General features: G+C 44.7%; 1 protein-coding gene and 1 long non-coding RNA gene across 2 annotated transcripts in view; one reads left to right on the forward strand and one right to left on the reverse strand.

Annotated features, from left to right (window-relative positions):
- Window positions 1-13,678: 13,678 nt before the first annotated feature.
- Window positions 13,679-14,152, reverse strand: LOC123726242 (uncharacterized). Its single transcript, XR_006758634.2, has 2 exons — window positions 13,901-14,152; window positions 13,679-13,738 (listed from the first exon to the last, which is right to left on the reverse strand). It is a non-coding gene; the product is annotated as an uncharacterized LOC123726242 (long non-coding RNA).
- A 992-nt stretch (window positions 14,153-15,144) lies between these two features.
- LOC106567965 (uncharacterized) overlaps window positions 15,145-15,970 on the forward strand; it is a 52,953-nt gene continuing 52,127 nt past the window's right edge. The window contains exon 1 of the mRNA XM_082959739.1: window positions 15,145-15,156. Within this exon, the coding sequence (XP_082815865.1) occupies window positions 15,145-15,156 (12 nt within the window). The remainder of the gene's footprint in view (window positions 15,157-15,970) is intronic.

Raw genomic sequence — 15,970 nt, forward strand, 5'->3', positions numbered from 1 at the left:
TTGTTTTCAAATGTAGAAACCCAATAAACACATTTAGATATATTTGTTGACCAGTAGAAGTGTAAAAAATTGGGAAGGACTAGCCCGCCTGCGGGCTTAGGCCTCTCTAGATATACCTTTCTCATTCATGGATTTGACTTACTCCAAATTAAGTTGGAAATGTAGCTGTCCAGTTGTTTGAACATCGACTTTTGCAGAAAAATTGTGATAATTTGGAATAAGTACAAAAATCTAGGTAGTACAATTCTTAACAGAATTAATGCGACCTGTTAATGAAATGGGAAGAGACGACCACCTTATGAAATCCTGCTTAGTGCGCTCCAGGAGTGTTTTGAAGTTATGTTGAAACAGAGCCTTAAATGAGCGTGTGACCTTTATCCCCAAATAAGTAAAGACCTGATGCTCCACCTTAAATGGGGAATTGGCATACCCAATTCCTTCTGCTAACTGATTAATCGGGAGGAGCACACTTTTTGTTAGGTTTAACTTATAACCAGAGAATGTCCCAAAACCTTGTAGCATGTCCAAGAGACAGGGTATAGACTCCACAGGGTTAGCGATGTATAAAAGAAGATTGTCTGCATGTAAGGACACTTTATGAGTTATGTTGCCCCTCAATATTCCCTTAATCCTCTCCTCCGCCTGCAGGGCGATAGCAAGAGGCTCAATAGCCATATCAAATAGGAAAGGGGATAAACAGCAACCCTGCCTGGCGCCCCTGTGGAGAGGGAAGTAGCTGGAGGTAACGTTGTTGGTGAGAACAGAAGCCATTGGGGACGAGTACAAAATCTTAATCCAGGAAAGGAATGACGGGCCAAACCCATATCTCTCTAGTAATGTAAATAGAAATTACCACTCAACCCGGTAGAAAGCCTTCTCAGCATCAAGAGAGATGATGACCTCTGGCTGTAGAGTTGAGTGGGCAGAATAAAGAACATTAAATAGCCAGCGCATATTATAGAAAGATTGCCTACCTGAAATAAATCAGTTTTGGTCAGAGTTAATTATATTAGGCATCACTGTCTCTAAATGGCACGAGAGGACCTTAGTGAGAATTTTATAATCGCAGCACAAAAGGTTTATAGGGCGGTATGAGCCACAGTCTAGGGGATTCTTGTCTTTTTTTTTAAGCAAAACCTAAATAGTTGCCTGGGTAAGTGTCTGTGGCAGTTTCTGACTGGAAAGGATTTCATTGTACATTGAGCTGAGAATAGGGGATCATTTAGAGGAGTATGCTTTATAAAATTCAAGCCATCATGCCCAGGGTCTTTGTCGCTCTGCATGGACTGGATTGCCAGAGTAGCTTCATCACGTATTGAGGCATCCATGTTGGTTTGTTCATCTGAATTGAGGCAGGGGATGTCCAGATTGTCTGTCTAGAAATGCATGCATACGAGATATGTCAGGAAGAGCCTCTGACGAGTAAAGAGCAGAATAGAATTACTTACATTTATTGTTTATTTCTTTGGAACTGGTAGAAGTTAAATCAGCTGCAACACAGATTTCAGGTATGGTGCTGCTAGCAGCGGATTGTCGAAGCTGGTGAGAGAACTTTCTCTCCAAGTTCATATAATTTTTTGCCTCAACTTAAACAGAAGCTGCTCCGTTTGTTTGGTGGAAAGATTGTCAAATTCCGATTGGTGTAGCAGTCTCTCTTTGTAGAGTTCAGGAGTTGGAGAAGAGGCATATCTGTTGTCCACATCTAGAATTAGTTGAGATAGCTCCAATAAGCACTTGGTGCGCTGTTTGTCATACGCTGTGTATGAAATAATGTAGCCCCTTAGATATGCTTTGAACGACTCCCACACAGTAGAATGAGACACGTCAGAGGTGCAGTTGATCTGTAAAAAGACATCAATGTGAGTTGATATGTATTTTTTAAAGGCACTACAGGATAGTAGTAGTGGGTCAAGTCACAACGCGCGTTGTGACACAATACAGTCCGGAAAGTGGTTATCTAGCTGGACAAGTCTATGGTCTGAGATAATGATGCTATGATATTGGCTATTAGTTACAAAAGGAAGATTGTCCAGCTGGAAAAAGTCAATCCTAGAGTATGAGCAGTGGACTGGAGAAAAGAAAGAGTACTGTTTAGCAGTGGGATTGCGCCTGCTCCATGGATCAGACAAATTATAGGATTCTAGAAATTAGTTGATTACTGCGCCTGATTTTGAAATTACATTGTTGGGCTTCGGTCTGGATCTGTCTAGACTTGGATGCAATACACAATTGAAATCTCTGCCCAATATCAAATGATGAGAGTTAAGGTCGGGAAGTGTTGCGATGAGGTCAGAGAAAAATTGAGCGTCATCCCAATTAGGACCATAGAGGTTAGCCAGAATGTGTGTTAAACAATATTATAGTGATGGGTAAATATCTGACAGTATGCATACACTCGACTACGCTTGACCACTTGGTTAATTCCTTTCATGTTCCAGCTGATAAAGCATGTGGAGCCTAAAGTATGTGAATTAGGCATAGTCATAGTAATCAGAAATTAATGTTAGTACGATCACATGGCCAGTGTGCTGAAAGGTCAGAGTAATAAAATATAAAGAAAAGAAAAAAAACAGCTAAAAACAACAAAATACCCATAAATAGGCACGTTTCTAATCAAGATATGAATTCACTAGTTGGTCCTTGGTTGCGTTAGCACGGCTTGTGCAGGGTCACAGTATCAGCCCACAATGGCTAGTTAGTATTATGTCGCCTGTCCTCCTGTGGATGTAGGTGCACGACAATGTATTCTTTGGCCTTGGTTGGGTCTAAGAATGTCTTCTGCTCGCCGGAGGGAGTAGTGATCTTCAGTACAGCTGGGTAAAGAATGCCAAACTTGGTGTCCAGACAGGGGTGTAGGAGCCCCCTCACCTCGTTGAAGGCTGACCTCTTCTTCATGGTTGTTGCCGTGTAGTCCGGGTAAATGTGAATATTCTGGCCGTCGTGGGTGATGGGAGCTGCTCGCGCTGCCTTACGGAAGACATACTCCTTCTCCTGAAGGTAGTGGATTTGAACTACTATGGGTCTGGTCGGCTCCCCATTCTTCGGTGCGGACTGTATGCTTCTGTGCGCACGGTCAAGGGTGGGGGTGTAGTCGAGGCCTAGAATTTCCTGTAGCAGTTTAGCTATGGACAGGGCAGTCTGCTTCCGCCTACGGTCTTGAGTCCCTCTTTCACGCCGAAAATGTGACCGTTCCCCCAACGCTGTCTGGTCTTGAGGTCCTCAACCTTGGAAGTGAGTTTGACGACATCTGATGATAGCCGGGTGACATGCTCTTCCAGTGTCACCACTTTGTCGGAGTAAATATTTGCGCCATCTTCCAGGCTATTAAGGGTGTCATGTCTCGCCAAGTCTTCGTTAACGAAGTCGATCTTTATGTTGACCTCGGTGGTGAGAATAGCTATTTGTGCGGATAGGTCAGTGGATAAGGATTCCACCTTAGCCAGCGCAGTCTGTTCAGATTTAATGATGGCCGCCATTACCATGGTTAGGTCGGGGGGATCAGAGTCCGTTTCAGGTGAGCCCGAGGCTTCAGCAGAGGCCTGCTCCTTTGTGGCACGCGTTGTTGTCTCGACATTTTACGATTAAAAGGCCCAAAATTTCTGAAAAAAAGCCAGGTTAGGAAATTGCGTTCGATTACAAATTAAATGTTACAAAATGAACACGGTGGGGGAGGTGTTGGTCAAGTATTAATAGTAAGTTGTTCCCCTTGGATCTGAGCACCGAGAAAACGCGTCTTCACATGTTGCTGCTCACCTTCACACCCATTTAAAAAAATGTAAGCTGTTTCCATATTGTCCATGAGTTTTATAGTAGATAGACCATATGGTTCAAGAGAAAATGTATTAATGAAGAAAACATCTTATTAACTATGGCATTATTTTAATTGAACTCTGCAACTCTTCCAACTATTGACTTTTTTCACAACTGCCACCAGTTTGACGCCAAAACTTTGACAACAAATACATATTGACATAGTAAATAAGTAAAAGTTTTAAAAATATTGTTATGAAGGACATTTCATGCTAAAATCCTCATATTAAACACCAATCATATTCACAAAATTGATGGTTTATATTTAGGATAATGTTTTAAAGCTTTGTCATTATTTTTTCAATAATAGACATTTTTGTTTTTTTAATTATTTCATAAATTTTACATGTGATAAGGCCACACAGAGGGCCAGAGATAATTACAGATGCCTAGTCACATAATCCAAGATGGTGTAGCAGTCAGACGTCTTTGTCCTGTCATGTCCCTTGTATATATATATTTTTATATTTTTCTTCGCATATCTTTTAAAAATATTTTCCTAAATCTCAACTTCTAAATACTCTCCTGCAACCTGCCTCACCCAATGTGGCGTGGATCTGTTTTTTTTTCTAAAGTATTACTTCGGATCTGGAATCCCTCAACTGAAGCTAGCCAGCTAACTACCTACCAGCTATCAGTCAGGAAACCAGTGCTAGCAGTCATCAGCTAACCTTTAGCTCGGAAAGCTCTCGCCAGATCGTACAACGTGACTCAAACCAGAGCATAACGGACCTATTTTTTTTCTTTCCATATCCCCGGATTTCTACCGCAAACTCTGAACATTTTCATCTGGATCTTCGCAACTAGCTAACCGCAATCCCGGGTGACTACTCCTGGCTAGCGTTTCCATCCCGGAGCAAGTACCAATTAGCCTGAAGCTAGCCCGGCTAGGGCTCCTGGGCTACCACCGAAGCCCACTCCTGGGCTACAATATCCGGACCCCTTCTACTGCCATTACGGGGCACGGAACCCCGCCGATCATCTACGACTGGAATACCGACATAATCTGCCCGAGGATTCCAACAGGCCCCTCAGGCGCGACGTCCGCTGAAGGCCCATTCTGCTAACCTCGGCCTGCTAGCTACCGAGAGCTACTTGGAACCCTACTAATCCACGACTGATCTATCGACGTCACCGCACGAAGAGGCAAAAACAGACTTACCTCCATCGCAAAGTCCCCCAAAGGCCCTTCTGCTAACTTGATAGCCCCGGCTACTAACTGCTAGCTTGCTAGCCCCGGTCTGGTAACTGCTAGCTTGCTAGCCCCAGTCTGCTAACTGCTAGCTTGCTTGCCCCGGTCTGCTAACCGCTAGCTTGCTTTCCCCGGTCTGCTAACTGCTAGCTTGCTTGCCCCGGTCTGCTAACTGCTAGCTTGCTTGCCCCGGTCTGCTAACTGCTAGCTTGCTTGCCCCGGTCTGCTAACTGCTAGCTTGCTTGCCCCGGTCTGCTAACTGCTAGCTTGTTAGCCCCGGCCTGCTAACTGCTAGCTTGTTAGCACTGGCCTGCTAACTGTCTGAATTGTCGTGTCCCCAGTCAGCCCAACCACTCACTGGACCCATATGTTCACTTAGCTACGCATGCCTCTCTCTAATATCAATATGCCTCGTCCATTACTGTCCTGGTTAGTGATTACTGTCTTATTTCACTGTAGAGCCTCTAGCCCTGTTCAATATGCCTTAACCAACCATGTTGTTCCACCTCTTACATATGCGATAACATCACCTGGTTTAAACGTCTCTAGAGACTATATCTCTCTCATCATTACTCAATGCCTAGGTTTACCTCCAATGTACTCACATCCTACCTTACCTTTGTCTGTACACTGTGCCTTGAATCTATGCTATCGTTCCCGGAAACTTGCTCCTTTTACTCTCTGTTCCGAACGTGCTTGACGGCCAGTTCGTTTAGCCTTTAGCCGTACCCTTATCCTACTTCTCTGTTCCTCTGGTGATGTAGAGGTTAATCCAGGTCCTGCAGTGCCTAGCTCCATTCCCACTCCCCAGGTGCTCTCATTTGTTGACTTCTGTAACCGTAAAAGCCTTGGTTTCATGCATGTTAACATTAGAAGCCTACTCCCTAAGTTACGAATATGTAGCGAGGGCCAGCCGACTACAGCATACAGGTTTCAGTGGTGGGTGGTATAAGGGGATTTGGTAACAAAACGGATGACACTGTGATAGACTGCATTCAGTTTGCTGAGTAGAGTATTGGAAGCTATTTTGTAGATGACATCGCCGAAGTCGAGGATCGGTAGGATAGTCAGTTTTACTAGGGTAAGTTTGGCGGCGTGAGTGAAGGAGGCTTTGTTGCAAAATAGAAAGCCGATTCTAGATTTGATTTTGGATTGGAGATGTTTAATATGAGTCTGGAAGGAGAGTTTACAGTCTAGCCAGACACCTAGGTATTTGTAGTTGTCCACATATTCTAGGTCAGAACCGTCCAGGGTGTAACTCCCTCCAGTAACCACGAGCACAACCGTTCCTTGATTTTAACTGGCGGCTTTATTCTGTAGTTTAGTCAGAATTATCACCTTCCGTGAGAACTATAAAGTAAATGAAAATACAGTTTAAGCACACTCTTACACCACCTTGTCTTATGAGTGACTTATTAGCTTGGTATAACTCTGAAGTAATTACATACATAAACAGTTGAAGCCGGAGCTATAACAGTATCAGATTGAGCACACGAATAAAGGAAAAAATACCTCATTGGCTGCTTATTACAGAAGGGAGGAAATCAAACTTCACACTTATATTCCTGGCATGAATTCACGCTTCATCCTAACATACACATATCAACCTTTACGAACTACACCTGGTAACATGAAAACTTAGCTAACATCGCGCGGGAAAGCCTTCACCCCCAAAGATGTGTTGCTACGATAATGATCCCCGTTACAACAGTTATTAGCCACGTAGTTCCACCTGTCTTATCATTTCCCTCGTATAGCAAACACATAAACAATTCAAACAAAAAACAACGACATAGACTTACAGATTAACTGTCAATTACACTCCCACCAATCACCTGTGATTTCTGTGAAAGGGGTCTGCAGGGTTTTTGATCGGCTTCCAGGAGGGTGACTGTCTTATGGATGGGCCTCTCCAGATAGGTGGGTTTGGTGATGCGTTTACCTCTCTCATCCAGGGTTGAGTCGCTGATCAGTAACTTGCATCTTCTCACCCGACCATCCTGTCCCGGGTACACTTCTGTAACCTTTGCCAATTTCCACTGGTTGCGTGGTGCAGTATCATCTTGCAATATGACAATGTCATTAATACTTGCGTTTCTTCTGTCTTTATTCCATTTCTGCCTGTGTTGGAGGTTTAGGAGGTACTCTTTCTTCCACCTTGCCCAGAATTCATTGGCTAAGAATTGTACTCTGCGCCATCTCTTGCGGAGATAAAGATCTTCCTTGATGAACTGTCCAGGTGGTGGTAAGAGAATTGTGGACTTCATTGTCAAGATGTGATTTGGTGTGAGCGGTTCTGGACCTAATGGATCATTCAGATATTCCGTAGTTAGGGGCCTACTATTTAAAATCGCCATGACTTCATAGAGAAAGGTACGCAGAGAAGCGCTGTCGAGTCTTCCGTCTGACTGATCAAGAATGGATGTCAAGACACTTCGTATCGTGCGGATTTGCCTTTCCCAAACACCACCCATGTGACTTGAAGATGGGCTGTTCATGATAAACTCGCATCCAAGTTCCTTCAATCGTTCTTGATCCATTTCCTTCCGGGCGTCCACAAACTCGCGTCTTGCGCCAATGAAGTTGCTGCCTTGATCACATCTGATTTGACGAACATTACCACGTATGGCGATGAATGAACGCAGGGCATTGATAAAGGCATCGGTGGTTAAGTCATCAAGCATTTCAATGTGAACTGCTCGAGAGCCCATGCAAGTGAGTAGGAGCCCATAACGCTTTAACTCTCTTCTTCCGTCCTTGGCATAGAAGGGTCCAAAGCAGTCCATCCCGCAGTATGTGAAGGGAGGCGTGGTCTCCATGCGTTCCTTCGGAAGATCTGCCATCCTTTGCTCTTCTGTACATCTTCTGAATTTCCTGCATTTCACACATTTGTAGATGTGCGAGGAAACTGCATTGCTGCATCCTAGGATCCATATACCGTTGGATCGCAGCTCATTGATCGTTATTCCACGTCCTTGATGTCGTACTCTTTCATGATAGTGCTTGACGAGCAGCACTGACAAGTGGCTATCTCTTGGCAGGATTGCAGGATGCTTCACGTGGGAATGAAGAGTTGCATGAGCCAAGCGACCTCCCACCCTGAGGATACCTTGCTCATCCAGAAATGGACTCAATTTATGCAACTTGCTTGCTTTATCTTTGGTCTTGATGTATTTCTGGTGCCTAAGGTTGTGTATCTCATGGGAGAAGGCTGCTTCTTGAACCATCCTTATAATGGTGAGCTCTGCCTCTCTCCTTTCTTCTATGCTTGTAGCTTCACTAGACCTCAATTTTAAACCTATGGCTTCCTTGACACGTCGTTTGAGCCTGGCGATAGCTTTTACCACTCTTGCAGAGTCTGAGAACTTGTGAAGGTGATCTAGTAACGATCTTTCTTCCTTTGCCTGGGTATCATGGACCAGGGATTTCTGCAGCTCTGGGTCATTGTCTGCGAACTCTCCCCCCTTGACTTGTCCTTTGGGAAGTTCTTCTTGCCAAAGAAAGTCTGGACCTGTGAACCAGTTGGAAGCCATGAGCTGTTCTGATGTGAGACCTCTGGAAGCATGATCCGCAGGATTCTCTTCAGAGGTCACATATCTCCATTGTTCGGGATCTGTGCTTTGCTTAATGCGTTGGATACGGTTAGCTACAAAGACGTGGAATCTTCTGGCTTCATTGTTGATGTAGCCAAGAACTACCTTTGAGTCTGTCCAGAAGTATTCCTGTAGACCTTGTATCTCTAGCTCCCTTTTGAGCATGTCAATTGTTCGAACAGCTACCACCGCTGCTGAAAGTTCCAGTCGTGGTATGGTCGTAATCTTGGAAGGGGCGACTCTCGACTTCCCCATAACTAGGGAGCAATGAACTTCTCCTGCTGTGCTGATTGTTCTGAGGTATGAGCACTCTCCATAACCTGAGGTACTAGCGTCGGAGAAGTGATGGAGCTCATAACTCTGCACTTCCTTGAAACTTGATGGCAAGTAGCCTCGTTGGATTCTTACTTCCGACAACTTTTGTAGACCTTGGAGCCAGAATTCCCACTGGAAACGTAGGTCATCTGGAATGGGGTCATCCCAGTCGATCTTGTCACGACACATCTGCTGCAAGATCTGCTTCCCTGCCAGGACAAAGGGTGCCACAAACCCAAGCGGATCATATACAGAGGCTACTGTAGACAACACTCCTCTTCTTGTGAGTGGGCGTTCCTTAACAACTACCCTAAACTGGAACTCGTCTGATGCGACACACCATAGTACACCAAGCGCCCTCTCCATGTGTGGTTCACCCAAAGCCATATCCAGGTCTTTGGCACCCTCAGCACATTCTTCCTTGGGAATTGTGGCTATAACTTCCTTGCTGTTAGAGATAAACTTGTGCAACCGAAGTTTGCCGATGCTGCAAAGCTCTCTTGCTTCTTTCACCAGCTGGGCCGCTTCAGCTTCAGACGATACGCTCGTCAACCCATCATCAACATAAAAGTTCCTTTCTATGAACTGGATAGACTTCTCGCTGAAGCTTCCTCGTCCTTCGGCAGCGAGATGTTTGAGACCATAGTTGGCGCAACCAGGAGATGAAGCTGCGCCGAACAAGTGGACCTTCATACGATACACTGAGGGTTGAGACTCTAGATCTCCGTTCTCCCACCAAAGGAACCGCAGATAATCTTGGTCTTCTGCTTTCACATGAAACTGGTGGAACATGCGCTCTACATCACACATGATTGCAACTGGACCCTTACGAAAACGACAAAGGACACCCAGCAATGTGTTTGTCAACTTTGGACCGGTGAGGAGATGGTCATTCAAGGACGTCTCTCGAAACTTAGCTGAGCAGTCAAAGACGACTCGTATCTTCCCAGGTTTTTGTGGGTGGTAAACCCCATGATGTGGGATGTACCATGCTGGATGTTTGTTAATTTCTTCCTTGGAGACCTTCTCAGCATCTCCACAAGCTATGGTCTCTTCCATAAATGCTGTGTAGTCCTTGTAGTACTGCTTGTCTCTCCTCAGCCTCCTTTCCAGGCACTTGAGGCGGTGAACTGCACATGTTTTATTGTTCGGCAGGTTGGGTCTTTCTTCCTTAAACGGCAGCGGCATCTCGTAATGTCCATTGTCCTTGCGTTTGATGCCCGCCTTTCATTTTTGTCAGGAACCGGATATCCTCTTGAGATATGAGGTCCTCTTCTGCAGCTCTCTCATTGAAGTCGGATTCAAGCGTCTTGATAACGTCCAGTGCTGTGATTACCTCTCTTACGCGTGTTCTACAAACATAGTGTACTTGATTTATGAGGTTGGAAGAAGATTGAAGACTTGGCATCACCTGTCTAACGATAACCTGATGACTAACTCCAATAGCGTTGCCATAGTCGATACATGGGTTTCCATAGCCGACTATGCTCCAGCCAAGGTCTGTTCTCTGAGCAAAAGGCTGATTTCCCTTACCAGACACAATTTCTCTTGGAAGGAGAGCCTGGGAGCAGTTGTAGCCAATTAAGAGACCGACATCACAGCTTTGTTGAGGAGCAATCTCCTCTGCAATGTGTTCAAGATGAGACCATGCTCTTGCCGTCTCTGGAGTAGGAATATGATCTCTGTTTGCAGGAATAAACTCTCTCGAGTAGGTAGTTGGCAGAGGGATTTTCTTCTCCAGGTAAAACCCTCTAACCTGCAAACCAGACAGCTTCTGGCTGGGCACGATGGTATTCCTTGAAGCCATTGTAGAGAGTTTCAGTTGTACTGGCTCCTTCCTTGTATTGAGAGCCTTTGTTGTCTCTTCAAGGATAAAGGTGGTGTCGCTCTGGGTGTCAAGAAGTGCATACACGAGAACTTCACGATCGGGCTCGCTTGTGGTTGACACCCATACTGGAATGATTGTGGAGGTGTGAGTGTTGTTAATGTCCCTTACGACTCTGTTAGATATGGCCTCACTTGACGCACTTGTCCCCTTATCTTGTGGGGGCTCTGTCTTCCTGTCCCTTGACCTTTCTTTAGTACGATCTTCGTGCAGGCAGGATGGATGCCTCCTCTGACACGTGTCACAGGTGTTCCTGTTATCACAATCTTTCGAACGATGCCCAGGCCTTAAACAGCCGAAGCACAATTTATTCTCTTGAACAAACTTTTGTCGCTCTGCGGTGGGCTTATCCATGAACTTCCAACATTTGTGGAGACTATGACCTGACTTCTCACAGAAGACACAACTAGTGACAGTATCTTTCTCATCAGAGTTAGTTGCTAATGCCCTTGCTCCAGGGCTTTGAATCCTTGGCGTCTTAGGTTTTCCATCTTCGCTTGGTTTCAAAGCGTGAAGGGAGGTTACAGGATTGCAAGCGATCTTGGCTTCTCTCGTGAGAAACTTCACAAACTGACTGAAGCTGGGAAAGGTTTCCGTTTCTTCTAAGATGTCTATGACCTTTCTATTCCATCATGAAGTTAGCCAATCTGGAAGTTTAGCGAGGATCTTTTGGTTTTCATTACAGTCATTAAGCACCTCCAGGCCCTTATTCTGAGACATAGCAGCCTCACAGCTGCGGAGAAAATCTACAAGGTCTCTAAGTTCAAGACTGTCCTTGGATCCTATCTTAGGCCATGCATTGAGCTTATCTCTGAAGGACTTGGCGATGAGGAATTTGTTTCCGTACCTTTCTTCAAGAATGGTCCACGCAGCATGGTAGGCTGACTCTGTTCCTAACATAAAGTAACTTTCGATGGCTTTCTTGGCAGGCCCACCGACATATTTTCTTAAGTAATATATCTTCTCAGTTGCTGGTATGTTCTTCCTGTCTATCAGAGTCTGAAAAGAGACCTTCCAGTCAGTGAACGAGAGTGGTTCTCCATTGAATGTCACTGGTTCTGGTATGGGGAGGCGGCTTTCACTGATTGATTCCGCTAGTAACCTGAACATGGTCTTGGTGATATCTTCATGTTGTGTGCTTGTCACAACATGTTGTGGTGAGAGACTGTGAAATGAGCCACTTCTGTGCATGACTTCTTTCACAGATTTGCAGTTAGAGAGTAGTTCTCTCTTCTCGTCATCTGAGTTTTCATCTTGCTCATACACTTGCATCCGCGCCTTGGCAGTATTTAGTTTCTTGAGCACTTCTAGGCGCTCTAACTCTCTACGCTTGTCTTCTAGCGTCCTTCGTCTGGCAGCATTTTCTACCTCTAACTTGACTCGCAGCCTAGCTTCTTCTAAGCTGCGTTTCACAGCCTCAGCTTCTTGCTCCGCTGTCCTCTTCTTATCTTCATCTTCGAGTCTCTGAAGCTCTTCTAGTTGGCGTTCTTGCTTAACCATTACTTCTAAAGCTGCTTGGTTAGCAGCAACTTCCGCCGCAGCCTCTTGTCTCTTAACAGATGACACGCTTGAGTGTCTGGAGTTGACCTTTGAGTTGCTTTGAGACTGGGAAGCGCTTGAGGGCTGATAGTTGAGACTTGAATTATGTGAGAGTTCAGACATGCACAAGGAATTGCTGTCCTTCCAGTGCAGCTCTATCTGGTTACTTTGACCTTCTTCCCTGACCTTTAAATGACACCTTACAGTCTTGATAATAGACATTGTAACTGCTTCACATGTATCAACTCTGCGGCGTATATCATTGTCGGGAATGTCAATTTGACGCAACTTTACATAGACAAGGTTTAGCTCTGTAGAGGTATGGCTGATCTTGTTTAAGAGATCTTCTAGTAGGTCTTCAGAGCAACAGCCTGTCAGTGACAGTTTTGCTTCCTTTACCAGAGCCTTCCACTTCTCATAGCTGACCCTGAAACGATGTTCGAGCTGTCTCCACCTTTCGTCGCGCAGTTCTCTGCCCTTTTCAGTTAACCTGCGGACCCTCTCACCTTTCCGTGGCTCTTGTTGTGATGTCCCATTAGCAGCTTTTGTATCATCATTCGCTGGCAGCCGTGACTCCACACCAGTCTGGGTCTCTTCCTGCTGCTCTGTTTGTTCTGATGAAGGCTTGAAGTTTGCGAGGTGTTGCTGCTCAACTTGACCCACCCCATCTCTATCTCCTTTAGTGAAACTACCCTTTTCTGACATTCTAAATCAAATCAAATCTAGGTAAGGTTTGGATAAGTGAGTAGGTAATTTAAACCTTAGTACGTGGTATAAACATGTATAATGCTTGAAACAAAGGCTTGAACAAACACCTTACCAAACAATTACACTATTAACTTACAGGTGAAAATATAATGAATAGGTGTACGCTGACCCTTAATGTTTTGTAGCAATATATATTGTTTAGTAAGTATCAAATAATATTTTTCCAGTAATACACATAACAGCGATACATTAAGATAGAAGGAGCAAATGCATAATACCAGCGTCTTGATGAAATACACAACTATCTCCAGTCCTTACGAATCGTAATCTTAAAGTCTCTTATTAGCAGTTCACAAGGCTAGGGCCACCTTCAAACACCTTGACTTGTACTTGTGTGTCTGACTTTCCTGTTAGCCTTGACCTTATGTTGCCTCACGATGCTTCCTTATGTGGAGATTTTCTTCTTAGGTTGCAGGTAGGTGCAAAAACTCTTATCTGGCAGATGACAGGGCCTACCAGGATTTGGGTATCTTGTAGACGTTTACAGCTGGATGAGATTCTTCTTTCTCTCTTGCTCGTGAAGAGCATTGAGTTCTCACTGTAACTCCCTCCAGTAACCACGAGCACAACCGTTCCTTGATTTTAACTGGCGGCTTTATTCTGTAGTTTAGTCAGAATTATCACCTTCCGTGAGAACTATAAAGTAAATGAAAATACAGTTTAAGCACACTCTTACACCACCTTGTCTTATGAGTGACTTATTAGCTTGGTATAACTCTGAAGTAATTACATACATAAACAGTTGAAGCCGGAGCTATAACAGTATCAGATTGAGCACACGAATAAAGGAAAAAATACCTCATTGGCTGCTTATTACAGAAGGGAGGAAATCAAACTTCACACTTATATTCCTGGCATGAATTCACGCTTCATCCTAACATACACATATCAACCTTTACGAACTACACCCGGTAACATGAAAACTTAGCTAACATCGCGCGGGAAAGCCTTCACCCCCAAAGATGTGTTGCTACGATAATGATCCCCGTTACAACAGTTATTAGCCACGTAGTTCCACCTGTCTTATCATTTCCCTCGTATAGCGAACACGTAAACAATTCAAACAAAAAACAACGACATAGACTTACAGATTAACTGTCAGTTACACAGGGTAGTGATGCTAGTCGGCGCGCGGGTGCGGGCAGCGAACGGTTGAAAAGCATGCATTTGGTTTTACTAGCGTTTAAGAGCAGTTGGAGGCCACGGAAGGAGTGTTGTATGGCATTGAAGCTTGTTTGGAGGTTAGTTAACAGTGTCCAAAGAAGGGCCAGATGTATACAGAATGGTGTCGTCTGCGTAGAGGTGGATCAGGGAATCACCGCAGCAAGAGTGACATCATTGATATATACACAGAAAAGAGTCAGCCCGAGAATTGAACCCTGTGGTACCCCCATAGAGACTGCCAGAGGTCCGGACAACAGGCCCTCCGATTTGACACACTGAACTCTGTCTGCGAAGTAGTTGGTGAACCAGGCGAGGCAGTCATTTGAGAAACCAAGGCTATTGAGTCTGCCGATAAGAATATGGTGATTGACAGAGAGGGGGGGGGGGGGGGGTAGCCAGCCGTAGGGAAATGCTTATTGAAATGTTCAATTATCACTGATTTATCGGTGGTGACCGTGTTACCTAGCCTCATTGCAGTGGTTAGCCACTATAGCCACTCGGTAGCAGCTAGCTAATAATGAAATTAAATGATTTTTTTTTCTGGGATTATAGTGAATCAATGTTCTTGAGAAAAATGATAAACCCACGCCAGAAGTGTTCTCTCTCAGTCAACATCCTAGATGAGTGATATGATATTGAGTCATGCAGGGGAGTGCACCTGCCCCAGAGAAGACCTTAGTAAGAACATTTCTCCATCCTGAGTGTACACACACACACACACACCCCCACACACACATTTCTCCCTGCTGAATGTACAGGCTGTTGCTTCACTGCACCGCCCTATCCTGTCCTTGCTGTCCTGGTTCCTAACGTAATTCTTGCCCCACCTTACGAGAGAGATAGAAAATATGCATGCCATGGCGTAATATTGTGTAATGATGGACTGCCCTGTGAGTGGAGTAGAACGTGCGTCACTAAGCTCACCACTCCTACGTACAGTATGTCTTCACCAACACTGGCACCCCTTTTCAGAGCTTCCCTTGCTATAACCGTTAAAAGGTCAGTTGTATGGGTAATTTATGAAACGCCCTGTTTTTAAGTTTGCTCATTTCTGAGTACTGTATGAGCATGTCTGTTTGTATTTTGATACGTGTGTGGACGGAATGTGTGCTTTCGTTGATGGGTTTCAAAGTGTTTGTTTTTTGTTTTACTATCCTTGTGGGGACCAGAAGGCCTCACAAGGATAGTAAAACAAGGAAATTGTTTCCAGCCCCCACAAGAAAAAGGCTATTTTAGGCTTAGGGGTTAGGGTTACAATTAGGGTTAGGGTTAGGTTAGGAGTTAGGGTTAAGTTTAGAGTTAGGGGTTAGGGATAATAGGATTTTGAATAGGAATCAACTGTTTGGTCTCTACAAGGATAGTAAAACAAACATATCTATGTGCGTGTGTTTGTGGGTGTGTCAGTGTGTGTGTTCTTCTACCGTATGCATTTGTGTGTGGTCTAGGAGTGTCTCTTTCTTAGCTCTGACAGATGTGATATTGAGTGCCATCTTGTCTGATCTTGTTGAGGGAGCATAAGCTCTGTTAGTCTGTTCAGCCAAACTTTCACCAGTGCCACCACACATCAAAGAAGGACTCCACCCTCATCCACCCTCATCCACCCTCTTCTCCCCTCCTCCACCCTCCTCTCCCTCCATTCTCTCACTGGGAGCATAATTAAAAGAGTAAATAAACAACAAGCAAGAATGTAAACAGGACGGCACG

This window comes from Salmo salar, chromosome 13, assembly GCF_965601325.2.
Source record: "Salmo salar chromosome 13, fSalSal1, whole genome shotgun sequence".
Taxonomy (NCBI): Eukaryota; Metazoa; Chordata; class Actinopteri; order Salmoniformes; family Salmonidae; genus Salmo; species Salmo salar.